The sequence below is a fragment of the Opisthocomus hoazin genome, chromosome 6 (assembly GCF_030867145.1).
Source record: "Opisthocomus hoazin isolate bOpiHoa1 chromosome 6, bOpiHoa1.hap1, whole genome shotgun sequence".
In the NCBI taxonomy this organism is placed as follows: Eukaryota; Metazoa; Chordata; class Aves; order Opisthocomiformes; family Opisthocomidae; genus Opisthocomus; species Opisthocomus hoazin.
The window spans coordinates 58,184,164-58,209,195 of record NC_134419.1 but is presented as its reverse complement, the minus strand read 5'-3'; the positions used below and the strand labels follow the sequence as shown (position 1 = coordinate 58,209,195).

The 25,032-nt window shown below is 39.6% G+C and overlaps 1 protein-coding gene across 1 annotated transcript in view; it reads right to left on the bottom strand.

Annotated features, from left to right (window-relative positions):
• Positions 1-2,318: 2,318 nt before the first annotated feature.
• The window catches only part of PTEN (phosphatase and tensin homolog), a 49,079-nt gene continuing 26,365 nt past the window's right edge, over positions 2,319-25,032 (bottom strand). The window contains exons 5-9 of the mRNA XM_075423259.1: positions 23,275-23,513; positions 17,746-17,887; positions 15,090-15,256; positions 6,856-7,080; positions 2,319-5,873 (exon numbers count right to left, since the gene is read on the bottom strand). Coding sequence (XP_075279374.1) covers positions 5,688-5,873; positions 6,856-7,080; positions 15,090-15,256; positions 17,746-17,887; positions 23,275-23,513 — 959 coding nt within the window. The 3' untranslated portion in view covers positions 2,319-5,687. The remainder of the gene's footprint in view (positions 5,874-6,855; positions 7,081-15,089; positions 15,257-17,745; positions 17,888-23,274; positions 23,514-25,032) is intronic.

Here is a 25,032-nt window from a genome sequence, read left to right as displayed (position 1 = left end):
AAAAAGATACCAGTGGCTAAAAAGCTTTAAGACACAGAAGAAAAGCAGAAAGTGAGAAGAAACACACAGAAAAATAATTAAACACCATAAAAAAGCCCAGTCAGAAAAAGTCTCAAAGCACAGGGAGCAAGAGATACCAAAAAGGCAAAAAGACAAGCATGGGTTCTTACTGTAGTAGACACACCACTACAAAATAAATGAACTGTCACCTGCCTAGCACAAGACGCTTTCAGTTGTATGAAAAAAGGACCAGAACTACCAAGAAGATTAGGTGTGGAAAAAGAGGGGCTTAAGAAGATACTGAAGAATAAGGTTAAAAAGAAACCAAAGAAGCAGAATTAGCAAGCAATTCATATTATGCTTTTGAGAAGACATCTTTCAAAAATGGAGCCAGCTTGTTACTTGACCTGGTCTCCCTTTCTATCAATAGTCTCAACCTGTAGGGCTGGTTTGTTAGTGTATTTTATTTGATCCACCCCTCGCGGGGGTCTAACTGCTCCTGGCTGTGCTTCCCAGCTCCTGCTGCACCCAGAACACAGACAGAGTCACCTCCCTGTGGCAGCGGGCTGGGGATCACAGCAGCACATCACCTCACGGAATCTGGTTAGACTAATATAGAAACATCGTCAGTAGCAGATGTCACCACTCATTTCATAACCAAAATGTCAACCAACTGAAAAAAAAAAAAAGTGTTTTAAAAGAGTCTGCTACCAACGTATTTCCTTCTTAAAAGAGAGTAATTTATAACTGGCTGCAGTTCTAGAAAAAAATGCAATTAATTATTAACAATCCCTCCATGGCTGTCTAAAAAGAGATCCGCATAAACCGAGTTGCTGTTTGCTGCTGACACCAGAGGTACAAAAAGCTCACCAGGGCACCTGCGCTGAAGCTTTCAGCAGGAGATGTGGTCAGAGAAGGACACAGAAACCACAAGTGCAGAGATGGAGCACATGGGAATGGACCCCGTACAGGCATCCAGCACCATCCCAGGAACTGCAATCATCATGTTAGTCACCACAGCACTCATACGCATAGCCGTAAAAGGAAAAAAAACAAACATGTTTTTCTAGAAGTAGCTTTTAGCTGCTAAGGACTGCAGCATGGGACTTCAAGTCAACAGGATAAGAGTGTAAGTCAAATACAACACTCTATTCATATTGTAACAATACTATTCACCCTGTCTTCAGACTAGAATCCCTTTGTATATATAGGTCTATGTATTTATAGAAGTTACTCAACATATTGAACACTGTCTAGACTACTTTCCTTAAAGCTTCCCATCCCTTCTTTCTACACCTTCCCACTCTACTTTCGTTTTCTGGATGAAAAACGAGCTTACCCCAAAAAAGGAACATGTATTAACACATCGGGCAGTACCGCCTGCTGTTTTATTAAAATAGTGTCAAGCCCTTAACTGTGTCATTCACCTGAAAGAGCCAGACAACTGGCAAACACTCCACCCTCGTAAAGCACCAAAACTACTTTCTACTTCTCTTACCACCTAGGAGCAGAATGGGACACAGCACCAAGCCTCTACTTGACACACACATTTTTTGGAGATGCTAAGCCAGATGTGATACGGGGCTGACATTTACACCAGGGGGAAGGATGGAGGAATAACAAGAGCTAAAGTAACACAATTCAACATCCCCAGGACTCATGGGGTGCAGAACAGCACGCTGGTTCCTCGCCATCACTAGAAACGCAAAGGCTATCCACTGAGGCTATCCACATCCTCTCTCTTTCCTAGAGGCTGAAAGGGTAACCTTAACACAAAAGGAGAACACCATACATGTTCTAAGTAAAGTGCTGGTTTAAAGTGTGAAAATAGACGAGCAACAAGAGGAGAAGAAACCCCAAACTACATACTAAATATATGTTAAGCATGCTTCTTCCACTTGGGAAAAATGCCGTATTATTGCCAATTTAAAACTATTTTAGCAAAAGACTTCTCAGGTTTGACTTGTATTTTGTTGTGCTGGAGATGCACCAGTCAACATTAAATATAAGGTAATCCACATTTTGCAAAGAGTTCTCTTACTTGGAGACTAAAAATGGTTTCATTCCCCAGGAAAGCAGTCCTGCATCTCACCATGACAGTGTCACACTAAAGGGTCTGATCTCTCTGCACACAATCTGCACTTCCAATGCCTACACTTGTTTAAAGCTTCTGAACATAAAAGCTGCAGTTCACTTTAAATCCCTTGACGCACAAGGAGCATCCTTTGCTCTAACGATCATGCTCAAAATTTCACAGCTTACAAGCAAAATATTTTAGCTGACCATACTCAAAATACTTCAATAAAACACCCACACAGTGACAAGAATGAGACTTTAATCAGTTTTAAGTGGAGTTTTAACACTAAGAGATAAAGGGTTGTTAAACACAATAACAAACGGACATCTGATTTGTATGAGGCATTATCCTGTACATGTCATACTTGGTTTTTGTGTATTCTCAGTGCATAGCATTACACACAGAGCCACTGTTGCACAGCACAATAGTATTTGAAGAGGCTGAATCAGAGTAAGGCTGCTTAACAGACTGATTTTTTTTTTCTTTTAGTATCTATATATATATGCTATATGAAAACAGACTGAAAATTTGAACCAGCAGAGAAAGGCAGCTCTGCCAAACTCCACAGTTGGAGCCCCTTTTAGTGCACAGTTCCACCCCATCCATCTGCATGCACGACACTTTCTAACAGTATTTAAAAGGTAAACGAGGCACTTCGTGGCAACCACAGGCATCGTTAACATATTGCACACATTTGCTATGACTAAACATGGAACTTGCACACTAGCATCCTATTTTTTTTTTTTTTTGAAAGCTGAAACATTTGATGCTGCATGTAAACTCCACCTCAGTTTACAATGTGTGCCACAAACAAATCCAGATGCTATTTATACAACTGCCCTTCAATAGCTGTGGCAAATATTTTGAGTGGGGCTACCAATGACTAGGGGATGCTTCAGGGCCTAGCAGTAAGCTCTTACCAAAGTGATGCCTTCAAGTAGTTTCAGACATGTAAGCTGTTGCACATCCAGAAAGGTTTAAGCATACAGCTCAGAAACTCAAGGAAAGATTACCTACAGAATGCAGTTTAAGCTAATTATGAATACTGTCATAAATAAAGTTTTCATAAGGACTCAAAAACCTTTCAGTCATAGTAATTCTTGTCAACTTCTATGGGGGTGGTAACTGAAATAAAGTATAGGAGAGTATGTATAATATATATTTATATATATAATATATATATATAATGCCATTTTTTCATTTCCAATGACTACACCATAAAATGTAAGCAAGGCTTCTCAAAGACATCGAAACATTCAAGAAACATCAAAACCCTCACTCCAACCTTCACATTCCAAAGGAAAAATAACAGTGCAAAAGCCCATCGTGCCATTATTTCCAATCCGGCCCTCAGTGTTACATACTGGAACCGCACCAATCCAATTTTTATTATCCAAAGTGGGACATGCAGTGTCAATATCCAAATACTTTTAAAGCATGAACATTTGTTTATTAGCCAACACAACTTTTAACTGTTAAAAAACAGACAAAGTGAAACAAGATTTGAAGGATAAGAGTTAAACATCACATCCCAAGGTAACCACCTCCTGCTCATCTATAACAGTGGGAATAATGAGTGCTGGAACCAGCAATCTTGATCCATTAACCTATTAAAGTCTAATTAAACCTTTAAGTCAGAAAATGTTTATCAGCTTTGTTAGAAGTTAGAATCATGAATCCGATGAGCAGAACTGACCAACAGATACCTGGGAAAAAAAAAAGCGCACCTTATACCTTTGTTTACCAATAGTAATTACTGAGGTCCTGCCTTGTCTCATTCAAATTCTTACCATTAATGCTGTTGTACAGGGCCCTTACAGATTCCATACACAGTTGTTATCTAGGCGAGAACACAGCTAATGAACTTCAATGTCAGTACCAATAAGTTCATTAAGGGGGGGGGGGGGGGGGGCGCAGTACTACATCCTAAAAAAAGTGTCAATTTGGGGACAGCTATTCATGGCGTACTTTAGAGAGATCAATTTTGTCAGTTACTTCACATTTGTATGCAACAGTAGTTGTACTCTTACATCATCTGCAGTCTGGGCATGTAATTATATACTGAAAGTGAACCTCAGGCCCTACTGCCTATATCCCTACAAACAAGTAATACAACACTGCAGGTTAAAAATCTAATCTGTTGGCTGGTTTGGGTTTTTTTCTTTAACAGCAAACAATATATTTGGGACAAGCTCTGCTTTTTAAAAGTACACATCTTCATATACACACAGTGTTGAGAATTTACTGCAATACTGATTTCCTCTCTAACGTGTGTAATGTCTGTTTTTAAAACATCATAGGTACTGAGTATTCAAGTAAAATTCCCTAACAGTTACTGACATTTTTTTAAATTGTGCAAAACTGCAAAACTCATTGTAATAGAATGTGTAAGGTCAAAGGGGTGGAACAGCTGACAGAGGTTTGATTGAATAAATGCATCATAAATCTTCAAAACAAACACTAACCTGGAGAATCACCAATTGAAATTTCCTGTGCACCATTACAAAGTATTTTTATATTAATGAGAAAAAAGCTTGCAAGGCAGCACATGAAGTATTCACAGCAGGAATATGATTGAAAAACTAACAACATAAATGTAAGATGTTGACTGATGTATGCATTAGTAGGATCTGACTTTTAGCACTGGCCTTGATTACACAGGAGATGGAGCAGCCATTACAATTCAGAAAAAAACCATTCATAAATCATTGTCAAATTTTGTAACAATTTGTTTCAAGCCCATATTTTAGTTGATAGCCTCCACATTTGTATGGTTAAGTCATTGTTGCTGTGTTTCCTTTCTGTGACCCCAATAATTTTTCTCCCTTCATTTGTGGGTCTTCAGGGTGTTGTGAAGGTTCATTCCTGTACCCCTATATAGAATCACTCCCTCTAGCTGCCTCTTCTAGCACCATTACACTTAAAAAAATAAAATGCACAAACAACAAGCAGTGACAGCAGCGACTCTTCAATTGTCCAGGATGAATTACGGTAGCATGCTAAAGAAAGGTGCATGTAAATAGCCGGATATGGTACACAGGCCAAGCTCCAGCAGACTATATTCCTTTCTGAGCATTACTTTCCATCCCCCATCCAAAATACATGCATTAGAATGTAGTAAAACCTTCTAGAAACATCTCTTAGCCAACTGCAGACTTCTCTGTTGCCACACAAGTGCAAAAAAAGGGGCAGGATGTGAACCTGTATATTTTTGAAGCTTCGTTTGGTGACAGAACACAAAAGGAAAAATTCCTACGTATACACATTGGGTCTGTCTCCACTTTTATAAAACTGGAATAAAATGGGAAAGTGCCATGTTTATAGTTCCTAACTGAAGTTTTAATGTCCTTTTGACACAAAAAGGTATATACATATGAGACCTATGTAACCTGTTGGTTTTTTTTTTTTCCCCAACTGGACAAGTGTCAAACCCTGTAGATTTATAGGGCAAAACAAGATTGGTCAGGAAAGAATTGTTCCTATAATTGGTAATCTGACACTATGTCCTTTCGCCATTTAAAAAGGTCCTTTTTTCAGTTTATTCAAGTTTGTCACTCTTGTGGTTGGGTTTTTTTTGTGTGGTTTTTTTTATCTCAGATAAAAAAAATATTCAGACTTTTGTAATCTGTGTATGTTGATCTTCATCAAAAGGTTCATTCTCTGGATCAGAGTCAGTGGTGTCAGAGTATCTATAATGATCAGGTTCATTGTCACTAACATCTGGTGTTACAGAAGTTGAACTGCTAGCCTCTGGGTTTGATGGCTCTTCTACTGTTTTTGTGAAAAATAGCTTCACCTGGGAAAGGAAAAAGCAACATTTAAAAAGGGAACCTCGACTTTAACTGAATACAGGTAACATGCAATTTTTAAAAGCATCGCTCCTTTTGCTACACTGAACCACACCACACAAGCACTCCTTTCTACTCTGGAAAGAAGGGAATAAAGAGCGAGCTCTTCTGAGGTTAGCCGGCCTTTTGCTACTGCCCCGGACAGAATAAAGAACTGGCAAAGCAGCAGGTTTTTCAAGCCTAGCTGGGGCAGCTCTGCATATCTGCACCAACCACTGGTACTCTTAAGTTACAGCAGCACAACATTTCACTGCAGCAGGACACGTCACACTGAACGTTTTGACCAACCTACCTTCTAGACCTCTGCCAGTACGAAAAGAGATTGTAATAACCGTGCACAGGAATGAACAAAACAGTCTATAACTGGCGACTTGTGTGTGTGAACAGTCTGATCCAAGCAACATTCCAACAAGCAACTACAACTACTACCTTCCGTTGCTGGAATCTAACTGATATTTTATGAGCAAGTTAAAAAAAATTCTTAAAAACGCGTTTTTTGCTTTTAAAAACAGTGCTGCCAATGGGTCGTATTCCTCAAAGCTAAACTCACAGATTAAGGTATTCCTGTGAAGCAGGCACCTCTGCAAATCAACTCAGGAATTACTGTGTAAAGCTCAGAGCTCACAGCAATGCAACTGGTACTGGAAAGATGCCACCTGGGTCTCTGGGTCTCCCACCACTCATCTCTAACGGCTTTAATAAATACCTGAAACAATTCAAACACTTTGCTCCCTCTCAACATCTATCAACCTCCCAAAAAGCAGATAAACCTACAAAGCTAGAAGCTTTGCTAAATGGTGTCAATACTAATACATTAATTGAATTTCTACATAGACAGTAGTTTCAAATGGTTCCTCCGTAAGACAAGACAGACAAATCGGGTAATGTCATGCAGCTTTTCAGCTTTGCTTACACATAATATATACTGACCTTGAAGTTTGGAGAGAAATATCTGTTGGCTTTGTCTTTATTTGCTTTGTCTAGATCGTTTTTTGTTAATGTAAGGATTAAATATTCCTTATCATTATCTGAGCGCTCTGTACTGAAAATACCATCAAGTTCCTGATCTGCAACTAGACTTCCATTTTCTACTTTGTCTGAATTTTCATCCAGTCCTATGAAGAATGTATTTACCCAAAAGTGAAACATTTTGTCCTGGGGGAGGAAGAACACAAAGAACAAGCTTGCTTTAGTATTCACCAGTGGCACATTAGACTAATATCATCACCTGGTCAAAAACAGATCAGTAATAATAGACAAAACTTGTTTGGACAACAGTACATCATTGGTTACACTGCATGAAAAGACATTTTCACCAATCCTCCTAGACAATACACAAAACTCTGCATTAATCAAACTCAATTTTAACCAATTAAGCTTTCAGAATTCACTCCTTATCAAAAGTTGGTTTCAAAACAATCTATCATACCTACAAAAAAAAGCAGATGACAATAAATTAAACAAGTGTTAAACTTGTAATCGCAAGGCTTAGAAATTTTTTTTGCTCATACTTTGCCAAACAGTAGCCAAACCCAACACACAACCTGTGCAAACCAGTTTAGGTGAGTAATATTTATCAATAGAGAACATCCTCCCTTCAGCTCCCCACATAACGCTTTTTTTTTATTTTTATACAGAAATAGCTCTAATTGAGCAAAACCACCCTACAAATACAGAGCTCCTATTGTAGTAGATGCATTACTGCTTTATGGAGATGGTTTCTACCAGTCAGGTGTTTGCTGACCAGTACTAAGAAAGTCACGCTCTGAAAGCGTCTGCTGTCCTTCTACTCAATAGTTAGGTTTTAACGAGAAGATGACACACTGACAGTTTAAGTATATTCAGCATAAGCAGAACTTGACAGATGACCATCAACAGCTGGAAAGGTACAAGTTAAGATTATCCACTGCAACAGGTATACCTGTACAAAGAGGCAAAATATAAATGTATCAGTGATTTTAAAAAGTCATTGGAGAACTAGCTGATCAGCCAGTGTATTACAAGCTTCTTATGACTAGCAGGGTCATTGTGAACGTCTATCTACGTATGTGCTACTGAACCAACAGCTCTGTTTTGCTCTTGGCTAGACAATCTCTGAAGATCATATGTGCAGGAATTTCACCTTTAAGCTCTCAGCTAAATAGCTCCGTAGGATGCACTGAATGCTCGTTTAGTTCTCTATCACTTGTCATACTTTTGTCAGTCAAGTGTTGATGTTTCCAAGATCAACTGTGGTTAGCAGGTTGGTCCTGACTAGCACATTAAGCATGTCTCCATCTGAAACTGAGCTATATTTACTTCCTCTTCACAAACGAAACCACCTATTTTACTCTGATTTGAGTTTTCAGGCACAAGATCCAAAATGCAAATAGCCAGTCTTCCAACAATAGTCAGTATTTCTGCATTTCTGTTAAAGCTGCAGGGGTGACAAAGCTAGCACATACCAGAATCTAATATCCCTTCATGTTATACAGGACCAGAACACAAACCAACTCCTTCTGAACTAATTTACATATTTTTGTTTACCAGAGAGATCTAATTCCAATTTCTTATTGGAAAATCCAGGTCCTGCCCCATCTTCCTAGCTATTCACCTCTGCTGGTAAGCATGGCAGGAATCAGAGGCAGAAAAGAAGTGGTTCATACGCAGGCAATTTGGCACCAGCAAAATATTACAACATTTTCCTGGGTCAGCGAGAAGGGGGCAGGGAAGAGCTAGACTGCTGCTTAACTTCTATTCTTCTTCCTCATAAATTAATAAAAACTTGTAAGTACACAAGTACTGGGAATTCAGAAGTGTGTGTGATGAAACAACTTCCACCTGTCCGCTCTACTAAAGGTCAGTATACCCATCTTCAGTAATTTAGGTAAAGTACACAAAAACATTTCCAGCTTGTATGCATTTCTGTAAGCACCTAAGAGAACCCCAACCTGTAATGGAGCACAACGGAAAAGACAAAAGTTAAATAATTCAGTCAGAAACACTTCTGGTAGTTAAGAAGTTATCCACTTCAACACATGCCTCTCCAGTACCTTTGGGAATCAAGTGCATCTACCAAATCAACATACTGTAATTACAGTTGTCTTGGTAGACTAATGGATGTTTGCCACTGCCACCAAGTCCCTTCAACCCATCACATCTGTGAAGAAGCCCTGATGGAGCCCACCCACGCAAGGCAGCAGTCAGCAGGTTCTTGCCAGGCCCAAAGTGCTGATACACTTTGCACCCTCTTCTTCACTAACACTACCTCAAGAAAACAGTCTTAAAAATGCCCATCCCAGGAACTGGAAGTAAAGGATGAACACCCTGGGCAAGATGGTTTGTTCTTCTGTAATGCTTCAATGAGTAATCAGCCTGCCTGCTGGTGTCTCAGAAGAAACTGGAAGCAGGCAACATCCCCATGAAGATGTCTTCAGGGTAATCTGGTCCAGGCTCCTCCTATGCCCAGATAATGAGTCCCTCAAAAGATATGTAGTCCTCCAAGGAGATGAGATAGCTACTCCCGCTCAAACCAAAAGACCAGTTCAGGTCAAAACAGAAGCAACCAATGGCATCAGCTTTCCAGCTACAAAACAGGAGGGATTTGGAGTCCAGATGCTGTCTGCAATAAAGAGTGGGAAAAGGCAAGCCTGAGTTGATGTTTCCAGTACCCAACAGCTCTCTAAGCAGGTGGATATACAACATGCAGTCTCACCACTGCTGAAGAGGCCATCCTTCCAGTGAGGATTTCGAGAAGAAAATGCATTTCCACACCATGACCACAGATAAGGGAAACCCCACCTCTTGCAGCTGGGGTGATGGTACTACTATGTTTCATCCTTCTTCAGGACCACAATGCAGAAGCTGCAACGCGCTTTGGTGCTGGTCCTCAGTGCCACCCATGACACCTCCAGTGAGGTCAGCAGAAGAGAGGACAAAGTTGATGAACACACCACAGCAGATGGATGGAAAATAGCTTATACCAATAGTGCTGAAGCAGCTTTGGAGGAAAGCAGTGCCAAAGCAAACAAGGCCACTGCATGTAAAACAATGCCAGCAGAAGCAGAAGGCATGGTCTTGTCATACCTCACCTTAAACTTCATCAGCTGGAGCAGAACCAGGAAGGATTTACTTGGCACTTAAGAGCCTGCCTGAACAAGCAACTGCAGAGACTCAGCTTTACTGATAGAGTCTGAAGAAGACAAGAGATGACAAATGTCTCACTAGGCGTCTTTTAACCCGTTTTCCTTGGGATAAGTTTGCAGGGGTCTTCAGGGACTCAAACTAAACAACACAACTTGGCTGAGCTGGTCACTTATCCTGTTATCTCTTTCCAGCTTTTTAAAGTATCAAGTGATTTTCCTTCCTTTCCTACTGCATTAACTTAATTAGCTTAATAACTAAGTTCACAGGTACTGGAACATGGCATGGCCACTCAAACTGAAGTAAGACGTGGTCATGTTTTTTGAAATTAGCTCTTAAGGCTGATAACTATCTCTGCTTTCACTGAAACACAAAATTCATTATTCAAAGTGAGGATTCAGCAAGCTTCAGCTAAAGCATCAGGCTCCACGATGTTTCACAGGAGACAATGAAGAAAGTTGATGTAACATGGGCCAAAGACTCGAATTTTAAAAATCAAGGCAGGAACCGAACTTGGGCTTTAAATAGCAAATCAGAATACCAGATCAAGTGCTCACAGGAACACAATTTAATGAATAGGCTTCTGAAATCAATATTAGCTAGAGGCTTTTTTTAATGTATTTTGCTCCACTTCTAGTTACACCGCAGGCCTTAAAAAAAGCCACAGATGTATTTCTTCCACTAACTAAATCCGTATCATAAAATCAACAGTGCAGTATCGGACACTTGAGACAGAAGCTGATTTAATCACACTATTTTGACATACAGTACTCATCCCTACCTTGTGCAGTTTTTCAGTTCTCAGCCTGACAGAAAAATGTACCTCACTCTAGAGCCAACCTGCCTCCAACTGCAGACTGAGATCCAAATCCAAGATCATTTAAGCCATCAGCTAGGAGTTCCCACATCCTCCTGAGAGTTAAATCTTGCAGAGAGATCTACAGGCACTTATAATCACTTTGCAGCACCAGCTAAGGGTTTTGGAGATCCTATCCAGCAATCAGAAGATGGAGATCATGTTTCAACCTGTTCCATGCTGGCCTCATTGCCTTTCTGTAGTCACGGCTGATGCAACTTTTTATACCATTTTCAACAGTTGAAGTCTTCTGACATTTTCAGAGTTCATTCCTCAGTGTTTGCTGAACAGCAATCATCCAAGGTCCTCTTGAACTGTGTAGCAGAACTTCCTATCTATACAGACTCAAGAGATGAAATGGCATACCCAACAACTCAAACAATGCTGTCAGATCTGCTATAGTCTGGGTATAAACCAGAAGTGACTCTTACAAAAAGACCCCACACCAACATTTCCCTCTCATCTATACTGGGAGGACCCCTGAAAAAGGTCTCCTTTACCCCCATGCTCTGCAGGCGGGAAGATTACAAGATCTTCTTTATTATTTTTAAACAGACTCTCATTCAACCAAGTGATATAAGGATACTCTGAAATACTTCAACATTATCATGTCATCATCAATAACTGCAAGCAAAAGGCTTCACACAGATACATGGAAGCAAACCTAGAGAGATGACAGCAGCAGTCTGAGATGCAAGAATAGCCAAGCTACAAGTCAGAGAAACAAAAAACCATGTTCAAAACCCCCCCCAAATTACTAACTTCTGTCCATCAGAAATTCATACATAACTGTACTCAAGTCTCAAGCCATTTTGTTCTCACAGAAGCATGCATTTCATTCTTGAAAGGAAGTAGCTACATCATGCTCAAGAAATGGTCCAAGAATAAACAACTTTATTATACAAGAAAATACCTAAAGTTGGGGACTTACTGATGCCAGGTGGCACAGATTATGGAAGAGCTGAAACAAGGTTACTTTTTCAAAGCAGCCACCCTCTTACCAACATCTTACAAGTACCAATAATCCTTTGGCTGAGGTCAGCTCTTACTAGCCACTGAATTTGCTTAAATTAAGTTTTGCCATTAAAAAAACAGGACACTTCACTGCTTTAAATTTCACATTGACACTGCAATGCTAGGTGCTTGAAGTTACTAGGTCATTCAAGTTTGTTTTGTTTCACACACATCAATTTTATCCAGGAGGAGACTGATCAAAGTTGAGAATGACCTTCTGTACTAGAGAGCCCTGCAAATAACGTTACTGTTCTTCAGAGGATTAAGAAATTAAGCAAGTACAGGTGAGCAAATCTGGAGTGCTTCAGCTGAAATCAGTGGTATCAAACACCAAACCAGACCCAGGAAGAGGACACAGAAGTTTCCTTTATCTCCAGAGGTGAGACATAGCCGTTCTTCAGCCTGAGGCCCAGAATGGATCAAGAATTACACTTTCAATTAATATTATTAATTTTTTTTTATTAGGTTTCTTATGGAAAGTTACAATGCAGACTGACAGATATGTGATACCTTTAAGTGTGTGCAAAAAAACTTGTTTAGCAGCTACCCATACATCTACTAACAGAAAACCTTGGAAGAGCAAGAACCAGTGATGAGCACCGACCTGTAACTCCAGCTTTCATAAACACACATGAATTCACCAGAACCTCTGAAAGACAAGATCCTGTTACTCCTAATTATGCTGTTCCTCATTAATTAGTTGACCAGTGCACAGATGTAACCTTCTCCAAAATGTGACATCTCCAATGTGGGAGAAACTTTTGGAGTTTTGAGTAAAAAGAGTGAGTTAGAAAAGGATCAGGCACAGATGTAAAACACTTGTACAGAGAATGTACTCAACTTTGTGCCAAAGTAGATTTTCTGCCACAAATAGTCACCTTTGCCCTGTTCCCATCTTAGTCACTTTATGTAACAGGTTGTGAAAAGGACCATGTGTAAGGATCTCCTCTAGTGCCAAAGCACATGTAAGAGATGGAATATTTCACTAATTCTCAATATGAAGACTTCAGCAGTGGTTTCATAAAACAGACCAACATGCTTACAGCCGAGAGGATCCTTGGAGCCAGTCACAGCTGTCCTCAATTCACGTCTGCATTTACAGTAGAACTAACAGAGGTGGTCTTACCAGAACTGTGTAACACCATATACCTACTTTCTTTTGGCCTCCATTCTCACACAAGGTTGAGGGCAACTAGGCACTAGATTCAATAGATCTCTGACGCAGATTATCAAGGTGATTTCTTTACACAAAGACTTCCATCTCGTGAAAGGACAGTTTCTACCTCTCCGAAAAGCTTGCAGATGTGGAAAGAATAATGTTCACCACCTCAGCATTTCTTGGCCCCAGCAGTCCAAAAACACTGAGAAAAGGAACATCTCTGCACTATCTGTAATCCTCAGAACCTGAATAGTTAGGGTACTTGATAAGAACAGACAAAAAGAAAAAAATATCAACCAGCTACTCAGAAACTACAAAGAGATTCTCAAGAAATGAAACCATGGCTGGTATGACACACTTGCTGCATTTCTGCAGACAATTTTATACACTCTTCAAGACCAAATTTATACTACAGAAATTGTATACGATAATGAGGAGCTCTAGTTTATGCTGTCACTGGATCTCAGTGCTCTCTGTAAAGGTAAAACAAACACAGAAGTTCACTTCTGGTGCTACAGAGCCAAGATCCAGCATCTGAGCTGTGTGCTGATCTTTTGGGGGCTTAGGGAGGGGCACTGCAGCACAATGCTTCCTACAAAAGTCCGTTCGCAATCCATGCGTTACTGAAGATAGTGAAGAAACGACAAATTCACAGTTAAGATAGGACAGAGAACAGATAAAACAGGACTTTATCTCAGATATTCGGGTTTTGTTTCATCTCTCCCATGCATCCCTCATGTCTAGCCCAGAGTACTTATCTGGGTGCTCCTTTAAAAGTCCGTTCTCAAAAGTGGCTCCTGTGCATTGCAGTTTTAAATGTCAATAATTTTAATGTTGACTTAAAGTTGAATTTCTACTTCTAAAATACTTTGTTTTACAGTTCTCAGTACTGCATATAGCCTCACTGACCAATTAAAATATCTCATTAAACAGGAAGAAGAAAATGTTCCCACTGAGAAACTGTTTAAAAACTTTTGCACACATCAGTGCATAGCAAACAGAACACATTTCCAGCTAGTGAAATTACACCGTTTAACTAGTTAACAATACCTTGTAACTGAATAAGCCCACAAAATAGCATGCACGTGTAGTTACACACAACACTAATAGGTACAACCTGCGTGCACAGTTAAAAGAGACTATGTTATCTCATCACTTCTGTGTGGCTGCCAGTTCACTCTAGTATGTTCTTATTTTTATGTTTTACCTGTACACAGGATTTGCTTAATGTATGCTCTTAAGTTTTACAACATCCACTAAACAGTGAACAACTACTCAAAGAATTTTAAGTAGTAAATACAAAGGTAGCCTTTAATCAACATTGTCTCAGCCTCACTTTTCACTTTGGTAGAGGCAAACTAGCTCCACGAGCATCAGAATTAATGAAACCCAGTGATAAGGCATTCATCTTTAAAAACCTCACTGACTTTGGTGTCAAAATAAGTTCTAGATTAATTTTTTCCACAACTGAGACACTGATAAAATTCTCAGTTCTGAGTGAATTCTCTGAACGTCTCATGTCACAGCACTGCAGCTGGGAACCAAAAGATAGTTGAACAGATTGCAGAGATACTTTTACAAAGTACGCAGGAACTCAATTATCTCGGAAATTCAACCAAAGTTGACAGGTAGTACTCAGCCAACAGCACACAGACAGGATCTTCTGTGCCTGCTCAAACCTTAGGAAAATTTAGTGAAGAAAACAGCTGGAGTTAACTTGCTCAGTGTGCAAGTCTATTTTTAGAACAAGAATGTTTCTTCATCAACTAGACTGCTCACTACTACCCAAACAACTGCAATACATATCCAGTGTAATTATTATCCGACCTTTGTACTTAATGCCCCCAACTCTCAAAATGTCCAGCTTTCATTTTGTGGTAGATTCTCTCCTTGGGAAAACTAGACATCAAAGAATTAAATATTGTGATTACACATCACTGAAGAATAACCAACATCCCAGCCCTGCGTCAGGATTGGCAGAGTAACATTTTCCAGAAAAGCGAGAAAACCAACCTTTTTCAACATCTTGTTCTGTTTGTGGAAAAATTCTACTTTGATATCACCGCATACCGGCAAAGGTTGAGGGAATTCAAAGTACATATACTTGTCTTCACGTCTTGAGGGTCCTGAAGGGGAGGTGAATATCTTTACCTTTAGCTGGTACACCACAAACTGAGGATCTGCACGGCAAAACAGAGTGTCACTTCGCAAGAAATGCGTGAAGGTGTCAAAAAGCACAATATTAGTATCAAAATCACAATCATGAGCTATGTTATTTTAGAAGTTAAATAAATATTTATTAAAAGTTAAGCACCACAGGCCATGAAACTTTGCTGGATGTTACTGGAAACAACCTAAAAAATTTCTGTCCTTTGGAGCAGTACTCTCAGGCAACCATTGGGTTCCTAGAAAGCTGCTGTTTCTTTTTAATATAATAAGACACAACTATATAAAGTGACAACTTCTTGATCTTTCCTTGCATATTGGCTCTCATCTCTATATTATATGGACATAACTAAGGGGTTTTATTCTCTGTCATTTCTTCTTCGAATTGCAGAGCAGGCAGTCACATCAGCATAAAGTGATTTCTGCTCTTACATAAAGAGAACTGTTATACAAACAAAAACAAGGACAAAATTTAACTTTTAATACACAAACCAACCAGCACCGACAGACTATACAGACACAGACCATAAGACTGTCCTGTAAATTACCATCATCAAAAAAAGTACCAGCCATGCAGTAACTTTCCAAATTAGATTTGCAGGGGTAATGGCTGAAATTAGGAGTCTTTTTTGGTGCAGTCTAAGCAGGTTTTCTTCGGAATTGCCAGATACCAGCATGAAAGCCAAGAAATCTTTGAATAAGTTTCATTAAACAAGTTACTTCTCTGCTGTGAGGGTGGTGAGGCACTGCAACAGGTTTCCCAGAGGAGTTGTGGATGCCCTTTCCTGAAGTGTTCAAGGCCATGCTGGGTGGTGCTTTGAGCAACCTGGTGTAGTGGAAGGTGTCCCTGTCTATGGCCAGAGGGGTTGGAACTAGATCTACAAGGTCTCTTCCAACCCAAATCATTCTATAATTCTATGATGATTCTATGAAGTCTTTCTGCATTTGCTCCTGACTTCTCTGTTGGTATCAGACACAGACTGCTCTCTAGACAATACACACTGACAATACACACTGCACGACACCCTGCTGTGTAATGCATAGCCACCCTCAAACCAGCTCCACAGGGCTGTGGAACTCTTATTGAGCATACCCACAAGATCTTGCTGAATGGCCTAGATATAAAAGTGCTACTTATTTCCCTCCAGTCCTCAGAGCCGTGAAACCCTATCATCCCTTTATTTTGCCCAAGAGGCATGACTCACCTCAATCAGTGACTTCAAAACAGAAGGAAGATTACAAGGAAGTCAGATATAAAGTTATCATGTGTTGGTAAAATTACTACCATCACAGTACATAACACAACTAAAGAAACAACACAGACATTTAACATTCTGAAAAATCCACAGAAACATCGCAGTACACAAAGATGCTGAAGTTGATAGTTACTCTGTCTTCTGAGGTGCTTAGCAAATCTCCTCTTTATCCGAACATCCTACTGTGAAAATAGCATGCTAACAGTCTGGTATGGACAAACAAGTTAATGCTCACACGAGCAGTTCATATTTGAAGTTTGATTTCGCAAGTATAAAACAGTTCATCCAAAACGCTAAATAAGGGGTAACTGCAGAAATCTGTAACCTCCACACCTCTACCCTAGAAGCAGAAGATTTTGGCAGAGGCTCCTCCCCCTGTTAACACAGCTAGCCTGACAAGTTGCTTGTTTCTTATGTGCATTACAGGTACTGTCTTACAACAATATCAATAGTGCAATCCTAATCAATGCCACAGGAGGCACTGGAATTCATTCCACATTGCAGTAATGCCCACAGCAAAACCATTAGAAAGACTTTTTCCACTAACAAAACATAAACAAACAACACTAGGCAGTTACTGCCCTGTAATGCAGCACACAGAAGGACAGAAGTGAATTCATATTTATACTTCAGAGTTTCAAGGAATCTGCTGTTCCTTACTTAACACACTGTGTCTCAGCAAACCAGAATAATCATTTGCAGGTGTATTAATATTTTGTACATCTCTATATAAAGAGAAGTTTATTATAGAGTTAATTAGGTATTTACCCAGTTGAACAGATTTTTACTTTTTTTTTAAATCATGGGAGGAAAATGTTGCTGCATTTGAAGCCAGCATGCCATTAAGCAAATGTTTCTCAGCAATTCATGCTTCCCAGGAGTTGCTATATTAAAAAAAAAAGTCTTTCTATAAATGTAAGGAGCAAATATCCATATATATATGTATGACATCACTTATCTTCAAACCATTAAATACTTCCCAATTTAAAACTGTAGTGAAACAATCATACAAGTCCTTCACAGACCTCAAGTTGCCACATCTGGGAAGATGCTAGCAGACAGACCACACTAACCCAGCAAATTTTTGGAACATGAAGTATTCAAGTGTGATCTTCTCCTCCATCAAGATGTGCAGCTCTTTGTGTTACTTAACAGAATGGTAACCATCACATAACCAAACCAAGTTCAAAGGCTGATGCGTTTCCCTACAAGAGCTAATGGAGGTTAACGGGGTGCTGGGTACTTACTGCAAGTTCCGCTGCTGAACATGGGAATTGTTTCAAACATCATCTTGTGAAACAGCAGTGCCACTGGTCTGTAATCCAGGTGATTCTTTAACAGGTAGCTATAGTAGTACACATAGCGTCTCTGACTGGGAATTGTCACTCCCTAAACAGAGGGAAAACAAGTGTCTAAAACCACGAAGACCATTTATTAGCATCACTAACAGAGCTCTTGCCCATTGCCTCACAATATAACCAAAGGCAAACAAACCACAAATGAGAAGGCAGCCAAAGCACCTGGAATACACCTCTGTGATTTATGCTGAGTATTACTCTGCAGCTGCTACGCTGGAGACTGGCACAGACTAAAGCATCTCAGCTGGTTAAGCCTAGAAAGCAGAGGAGTGCTGCACTACTTTCTAAACTGCACAGAAACCCATCCATGTGGGTTTTTAGTACAGTAACTCATGATGACCTTTCGTGATTTCTTCATTAGGGACCATCCTGGGCACCTTAAGGATTAGCAAAGACGTAATCCACCTCCAAACCGTTCCCAAAGACAGCCTCTGTATGCAATCCCCTTTTCCCTAGACACGTGTCCATATCTCTTGTACTCGTTCTGCAGAGTGTTTAAGAGGAAGCTCTTCGTACACATTATCTAACACCAGGCAATTAATTTACCAATCAGCCCCCAGCACAGAACAAGCAAGACACTGGTTTTCCAGTTAGTTTAGTATGTATCTCAAAACATCCATCTCCAGCAATGAGGCAAAGAATGCAGGTTTTTCCACATCTTTTAAAACCAAACTTCTGAGACACCCTAAGGGTCATGTAAAAGATGGTTTCATGCTGCTGCTTTTTTTACAGTGGGGAGTGTCAGATGTTAAGCAGGAGGCGCCTTGAACACACTCTAGTTTTTAAGCACCAATACACCAATTACATTGACAGCAATTTAAGTCAAAAGATTCTAATTTTGTTTGCTAATATCACTGTACTCAAGACTAATGCTACCTTCTATTATGAAATGCCCTTCTGAAATGTTTTCACAAAAAACAAAAGTGGAAAGTTTCATAAATATAGGCCCAATAGCCCAAGCTGTTAAATTAAGGACTTCTCAGCTGAATTACAACTCTGAAGTAAACATTTGCTTTGAGAACACATAACCAAAGAATGTTTTTATCATTGATTTTAAATCAGCTTAAACTTCAGGTAAGCGAATAGCTGTAAAGCTCTCATAGCTAATATTTTCAAGCAAAATTGATAGGTGAAAAATAATTTCATTTTCTAGAAAATGCATTACACAGTTTATAACAACCCATAGCATATAATTGCATCAGTAAGTAAATTTTCATATTAAAATTAAATGTGAAATTGCAATAAGTTGGAGATAAACAAAAGGTGTTCACACATGAGTCTACGAGCAATTCAGTCAAAAAACCTAGGACGCAGTATTTCTACGAATTGTTAGTTCTAATACCTGTATCACCTTACAACAGCCATAAGCTAAGAGTGGCCAGAGTACTTTTAATTTAGTAAGCATCTATTCTGCACACATGAAAATATTCACTTCCTGTCATTATTTTAAAAAATGTTGATAATTATGTCTCTTTACCACTTCAGCTGTTTCTAAATTACACAAAAGACTTTTCCCTAGAGCACTTCTACAATGACCTTCTTAAGCAGCCTTCTACACTGACCATGTTTTTGGCTCAGATGTCATCTCAGCAGTTATCAGACCCACTTCTTAAGGGAGCTTTAAAGTTTGCTTTCCCGTGATCTGAGCTTCGTGACTGAGAAAATCTTAACCTCAGAGCAAACCATCAGTAATTTGCCAATGCTGCCAGTCAGAAGAAAAACATGCAGGTACGGAAAACACATACTTCTTTGCTAATAGCTTCTTCATGCCATAAAGGATGTGCCTCATGGAGAAACCCCAGCACACCTTATCAGAACAACCAGGGCTGGGACCAGAATGAAGGGAACAGAGTCACTTTTGTGGCTATATAAAGTGATAATTGATCTCAAAGCAAAATCACTTCTCAGCCAAACAGGCACTTTTATCCCTCCCAGCCAGAGATTTTTACTCCCCAGAGACACAGCCTTTACCCTGACATCCTAAGAACCAGCCATACTGAAGTGGAACTGAAAGTTCTCCATTTTCCAAAGGTCTGATTTCAAAGCAGAACACTTTCACAACAAACTAATGTTCCAAGAGGTGCAATCTACCCCCACTTTCACTCAAGAACAATAAAGAACCGGGCAGCAGTTTAAATACTTTCTCCTTGAGAAGCTTGTATTTCTCATCTATCACTGTCATAATTTTTAAAATGGGCATTAGATAAGCTTCTCTAGTCCCTATGCCAGAGCTTCATAGGGCACTGCTGAGCTGTGTAGACATCACAAAAATTGTCAGGTGCTGCTCCTGGTTCTCCCCTCAATGTAGCACAGGCAGTACTATGCAGAACAAATATTTCTGGAAGTGATATTCCCCCATTCACTTCAATAATGTGCCCTCCTGTGAGAGTAAAGCTAAAGCTGCAGCCTCAGACTAGGCTTATGGCATCAGATTTAGCAAAGCTTGTCACCCAAGTACGTCGAGCAAACAGGCATCTCAACTGATCAGCTCTGACATACCAGACACTGGATATCTACCCTGCTCAAAGTCATTCTGAGAAATCCTTGAACAAAATAATTGGCTTCCACTTCCTGTTCAGTTACACCACTATGAGGAGCCATTCCTAAAAATCTAACAGTATGACAGTCACAGAACACTCCTGAATAGATGATCTCCAGCTCAAGCAATTGAATAGTTGTTCCCAGCTGTCACCTATCTGTTGAGTAGACTATGTTTCCTTCCAAGTCTCATCCTCACCATAAAACCCTTAAAAGCAGAAGCAGGAATAAATAAAAACCTTCTCCAGCTATAGAAAGGTAAGTTGTCAGTCTTCATCATCACAGTAGTATTTCAGTGTCCATCTTAAGAAAAAAATCAGGGGATAAGCTAACCATTCCAAACAACAGAAGCAGCAGCTTTTTTAGAAGACTTTTTTCAGGATTTACTTCTCCCCCAGCTCTGAAAACAGGCTGGACAACTACAGTTCTTTATCCAATTTCAGAAAACAGCTTGTCTCCCTTGCTTCAAAGAGAAAGTTCCCACCACTATGATGAGCTACAGAAGTCAAAAGAGGCAGCTTACACATAAAAATGATGACCAACACTTAGTTTTTGGTCACAGTCAGACTTTTAGACTCAGTTCTGCTATGTCTTATTCCCCACTATCCTTCCCAGGATGCCAGCACGTGAACAGAGTATCTAGCAACTGTCAGCCTCATCTACAACAACTCTCACTTAAAGATGCAAAGGCCTCCATGAAGCTTATTCTTTCGGCAGGCACTTGGGAAAAACTTGCTACAGAAGTACTCGAGGTCGTTCTCTTGACCAATTAGTCATACTTCCACTCACAACTGGACTCACACTTCCTGCCGGCATGGACTAAAGCCTCTTGAGAATCACTCTGGCATGCATGTTAATGGCAACAGCAATTTTAGCTATACTATGCTGAGCAGCTACATACAAAGTGTGTACCTTGTGCTTGCTTTAAATGAAAAAAACTTGGTACCTAATTAAAGCCAGCTTTCCTTCATCACACGTGTTGGTCCAGCAACAACAACAAGAAAATAAGAGTACTTTCTTGTCCCTACGTGTAAACAGCTCTTTTGATACCTCATTTACTAGTTCATTTATTAGTTCATTTTACTGCTTTTAACAGTTCAGGAAGTCGGTTATATAAAGGTCTGGTGAAGTGCCAAATCAGAGAGCAGCACTTGACATATAACACTGAGATATGGACTACAGGGGAAGAAAAAGCTCCCAGAACCTGCACTGGAATACTTGTTTCTAAATACTACTTAAACGATTATGCAAGTCACATGCTGTCCACTGTCCCCATAAAGATAACCATGCTCAAGTGGAGTTGGAAGAAAAAAAAAAAGCAACTCTTCCAGTAGAGACATCAAAACCAAAACAAAGTTGCTAGTTACAGACAATATTTACCATGAATCTAAACAAGGCTCTCACTATTCCCGTTTATTAAGTTCTCCATTACCTCAAACACGCCAGAGGTAGCACTAGGGCAGTGATGACTCACCTACCCTCAACCTTAGTGATAACTAACCTACCCTCAACACACTAACATGCAGAAATGCTACTCTCTTTTTACAAAAGAGAAAGTAAGGTACAGCATGCTTCACTGTGTAATTAAGTTTTGTATTTTTCATGATGTTTTATCTGACTCTTTTGACAATCTTTATCAGCAGGAGCAATCTACACTCTTTGTTCATCACACAGCTCACTCGTATTCGCTATCACGCACTCTTACCAAAAGCCACGAAGTTTTGATGGGAAACCTGGACACTGTCTCCATTCTAGTATTACATCACAACTATCTTCGCAGCAGTACATGGAATAACAGCTCCATCTTGTAAAGAGAGCAAACTAAGAAGTCATTTGCCCCTTCCAATGAATTAACAGCCAAATTCTAAAATTCCTTATGTGACACTTCTGCTCCCAAGAGCCTTCAAACATGAAGCTCTGCTTATTGGAGGTCTATACACTGTGAAATTAATACTTCATGCAAATATTACAGGAACACAGAGAGGTCTATACTTGAGTAGGCTGAAACTGGCCTGCCAGGATGACCCCCCTGGGCTGCTCTACCTACACAAGGAAATAATGGAAGATGAACAGGGAAGCTTGCTGAAGTGACCTTGCAAGTCACACCTTATTGTATTTGGAGATTTCAAATAAGGAGGTTAAATTCCCATTAATGTAGCATAACCTATGCCAGAAAGGTCCAACATACAGCTACTGCCTAAGCCTGTCTGTACCACTAACGAGGTCTTAACAGAAAGCACTTGTAGCCACAATCATCATTTCTCTGAAATGAGATCCTCCCATTTCTCTCCAGCAGTACAAGAAACTAAATGGTAGCACCTCATGAAGTAGGCTCTGAGGCAGGCAATGTCTGGGCTTAAGTACCCTTTTATTGAAAAGCGGCATCCAACAACAGGCTCTTCCAGTACACTCTTCCAATAGGGATATTCAACTGTAACACGCACTGTAATGACTACACATCTCCAAACACCATCACAGAAGTTAAAAGAACCTGAGGAGATGAACAACTCATCCATTCAGGCAAAACAAGCTAGAATAATCCTCTTATTTGGGCTGAAAGTGCTGAATGAGAAAGTTCACTCATCAACTGCCCATTTGATGCAACGCACAGCAGAATGCTATTTAAAATAAACTGTACAGATCTTCTTGAACAGGAGATGGAAAAAACAGACTGTTTTAGTGTTGTGACTATTTGCTACTGCTGCTTAGGAAAGCTTTTTCATTCAGAACGGCACTGATCCAATAATGTTAAAGTTAAATCAAACCAGTTATCACAACTGATAGAAGCGTTTCTTAAAGTCCTTGACTATTCAAATTGACCTCAAGCAGGAAAAGCATAAAGATACAGGTGGGAGAACAGAAAAACAGAAAATAGCTCACCTTCTTGTCTCTGGTCCTTACTTCCCCATAGAAATCTAGGGCTTCTTGAGCCTTTAAAAACTTGCCTCGATGCAACAAATATGCACATATCATTACACCAGTTCGTCCCTTTCCAGCTTTACAGTGGATTGCTGCAACATGATTGTCATCTTCACTTAGCCATTGGTCAAGATCCTCACAAAAAGGTTTGATAAGCTCTAGCTGTGGTGGGTTATGGTCTTCAAAAGGGTACTGTGCAACTGCAATGAGAAGTAGTAGTTTATCAAAATCTCAGAAGGAAATTACAGCAAGCTCAACTAGACAGGTCAACTTTGTGACAAGCATGCAAAAAATTAACTTTCTAAATAAACCCTCATCTTAAATATAGATATGTAATTTTTTTTTATTCCAATATTATTCAGCAATGTACTGCATATTATATGCATTGCAGACATTTCTCTAGTAATAGATAAGCAAGCATCCTGTTACATGAAAAGACTATTTCACATCGCTACTGAAATGAGTGACACAGACTCGGTATCTTACATCACGAATTTTCTAGAACTTAAGAGTGCAGTGGCACAAAGAACAACCTTGTGAAAACCCATTACTCCAGCAATAATTAGACTACCTGCCAAGAGAAAATAGGGCCACAACTCAAACACTGATCAGACAATACGAATTTTGCTGAAAAACTCTGAGCACAGTTGGGTTTATGTTGGGAACAAACTCTCAGGATTTGCTCAGAGGGGTTTTAAAACAAAAACCTGCAATTGCCATACTAAAAAAACAGTAACTAAAAAAGAAATCTCATGTAAGGCACTTTCGATACTTATCGGTTTTAAAGTCAAGCCACAAAATGAAGTTGTCCTTTTTCTTGTATGGATATATATGCACACACTTTTTCCATCTAGAGATGGAAAGAATTTCAAGCAAGCATGCAGGAAATGAAAGAAAACTCAAGAGCAAAAAATAAGCAACAAGCAAAGAAAAACACCCAAACCTCTAACACCTCAGATAAGCTGACAACGCCATGCTGACTGGCAGAATTACATAGGGCTGTACCAGTTTCATCAAGAGAACAGCACTTGATGAAGTGCACCCCCGTTCTTCATCGACAGACTTGGGATCTCACAAATACAAGTCTGGTTCATTTAAAAATTCTCAGCTAGAAACACCATTTCCTTTTCTGGTCTAAAAATGAATACATTTGTACAAGTGTTTGTATTCATTTTGTAAATACTACCCTCTTGTCACACATGCAAGGCTCCTTTTGATGAATCCCCAAGGACTTAAGGAGCAGAAGTGAGGGATGAAGTTATGGAACTGCTAAAGCACTGCAGCACAAGTCCAAAGCCTTTCGGAGGGATCTGCAAGGACAGTTTATTCACTCACGGTACAGACCGCCCACTTAATCTCCCAGGAGACCAAATAGGGAAGCCCAATAAAGTGAATAATCTTCGGTAAAGAAGCAACAAATGTTAACAAACATGAACACACACTAATAAATTCTTCCACAAGGAAGATCCAAAGACTTCCCAAATGTTTGGTTTATGTTAGCTTACAGAGATGTCCCTTTTTGCAGCAGATGAAAATGAAAGGAGCAATTTATTTAGAAACCCCTACAAAAAGCAGCTGTAAGAAGATACTGCACATTTGTCTGTATAACTTTGAGTCTATCTTAAGTACATCCAATGAGGTTCCCAAGAAAAGGGGAGACAAAGTAGTCCTGAAACAATAGCCTGAAAAATCCCAAGTAGTAACAGCATCCTGAAAATG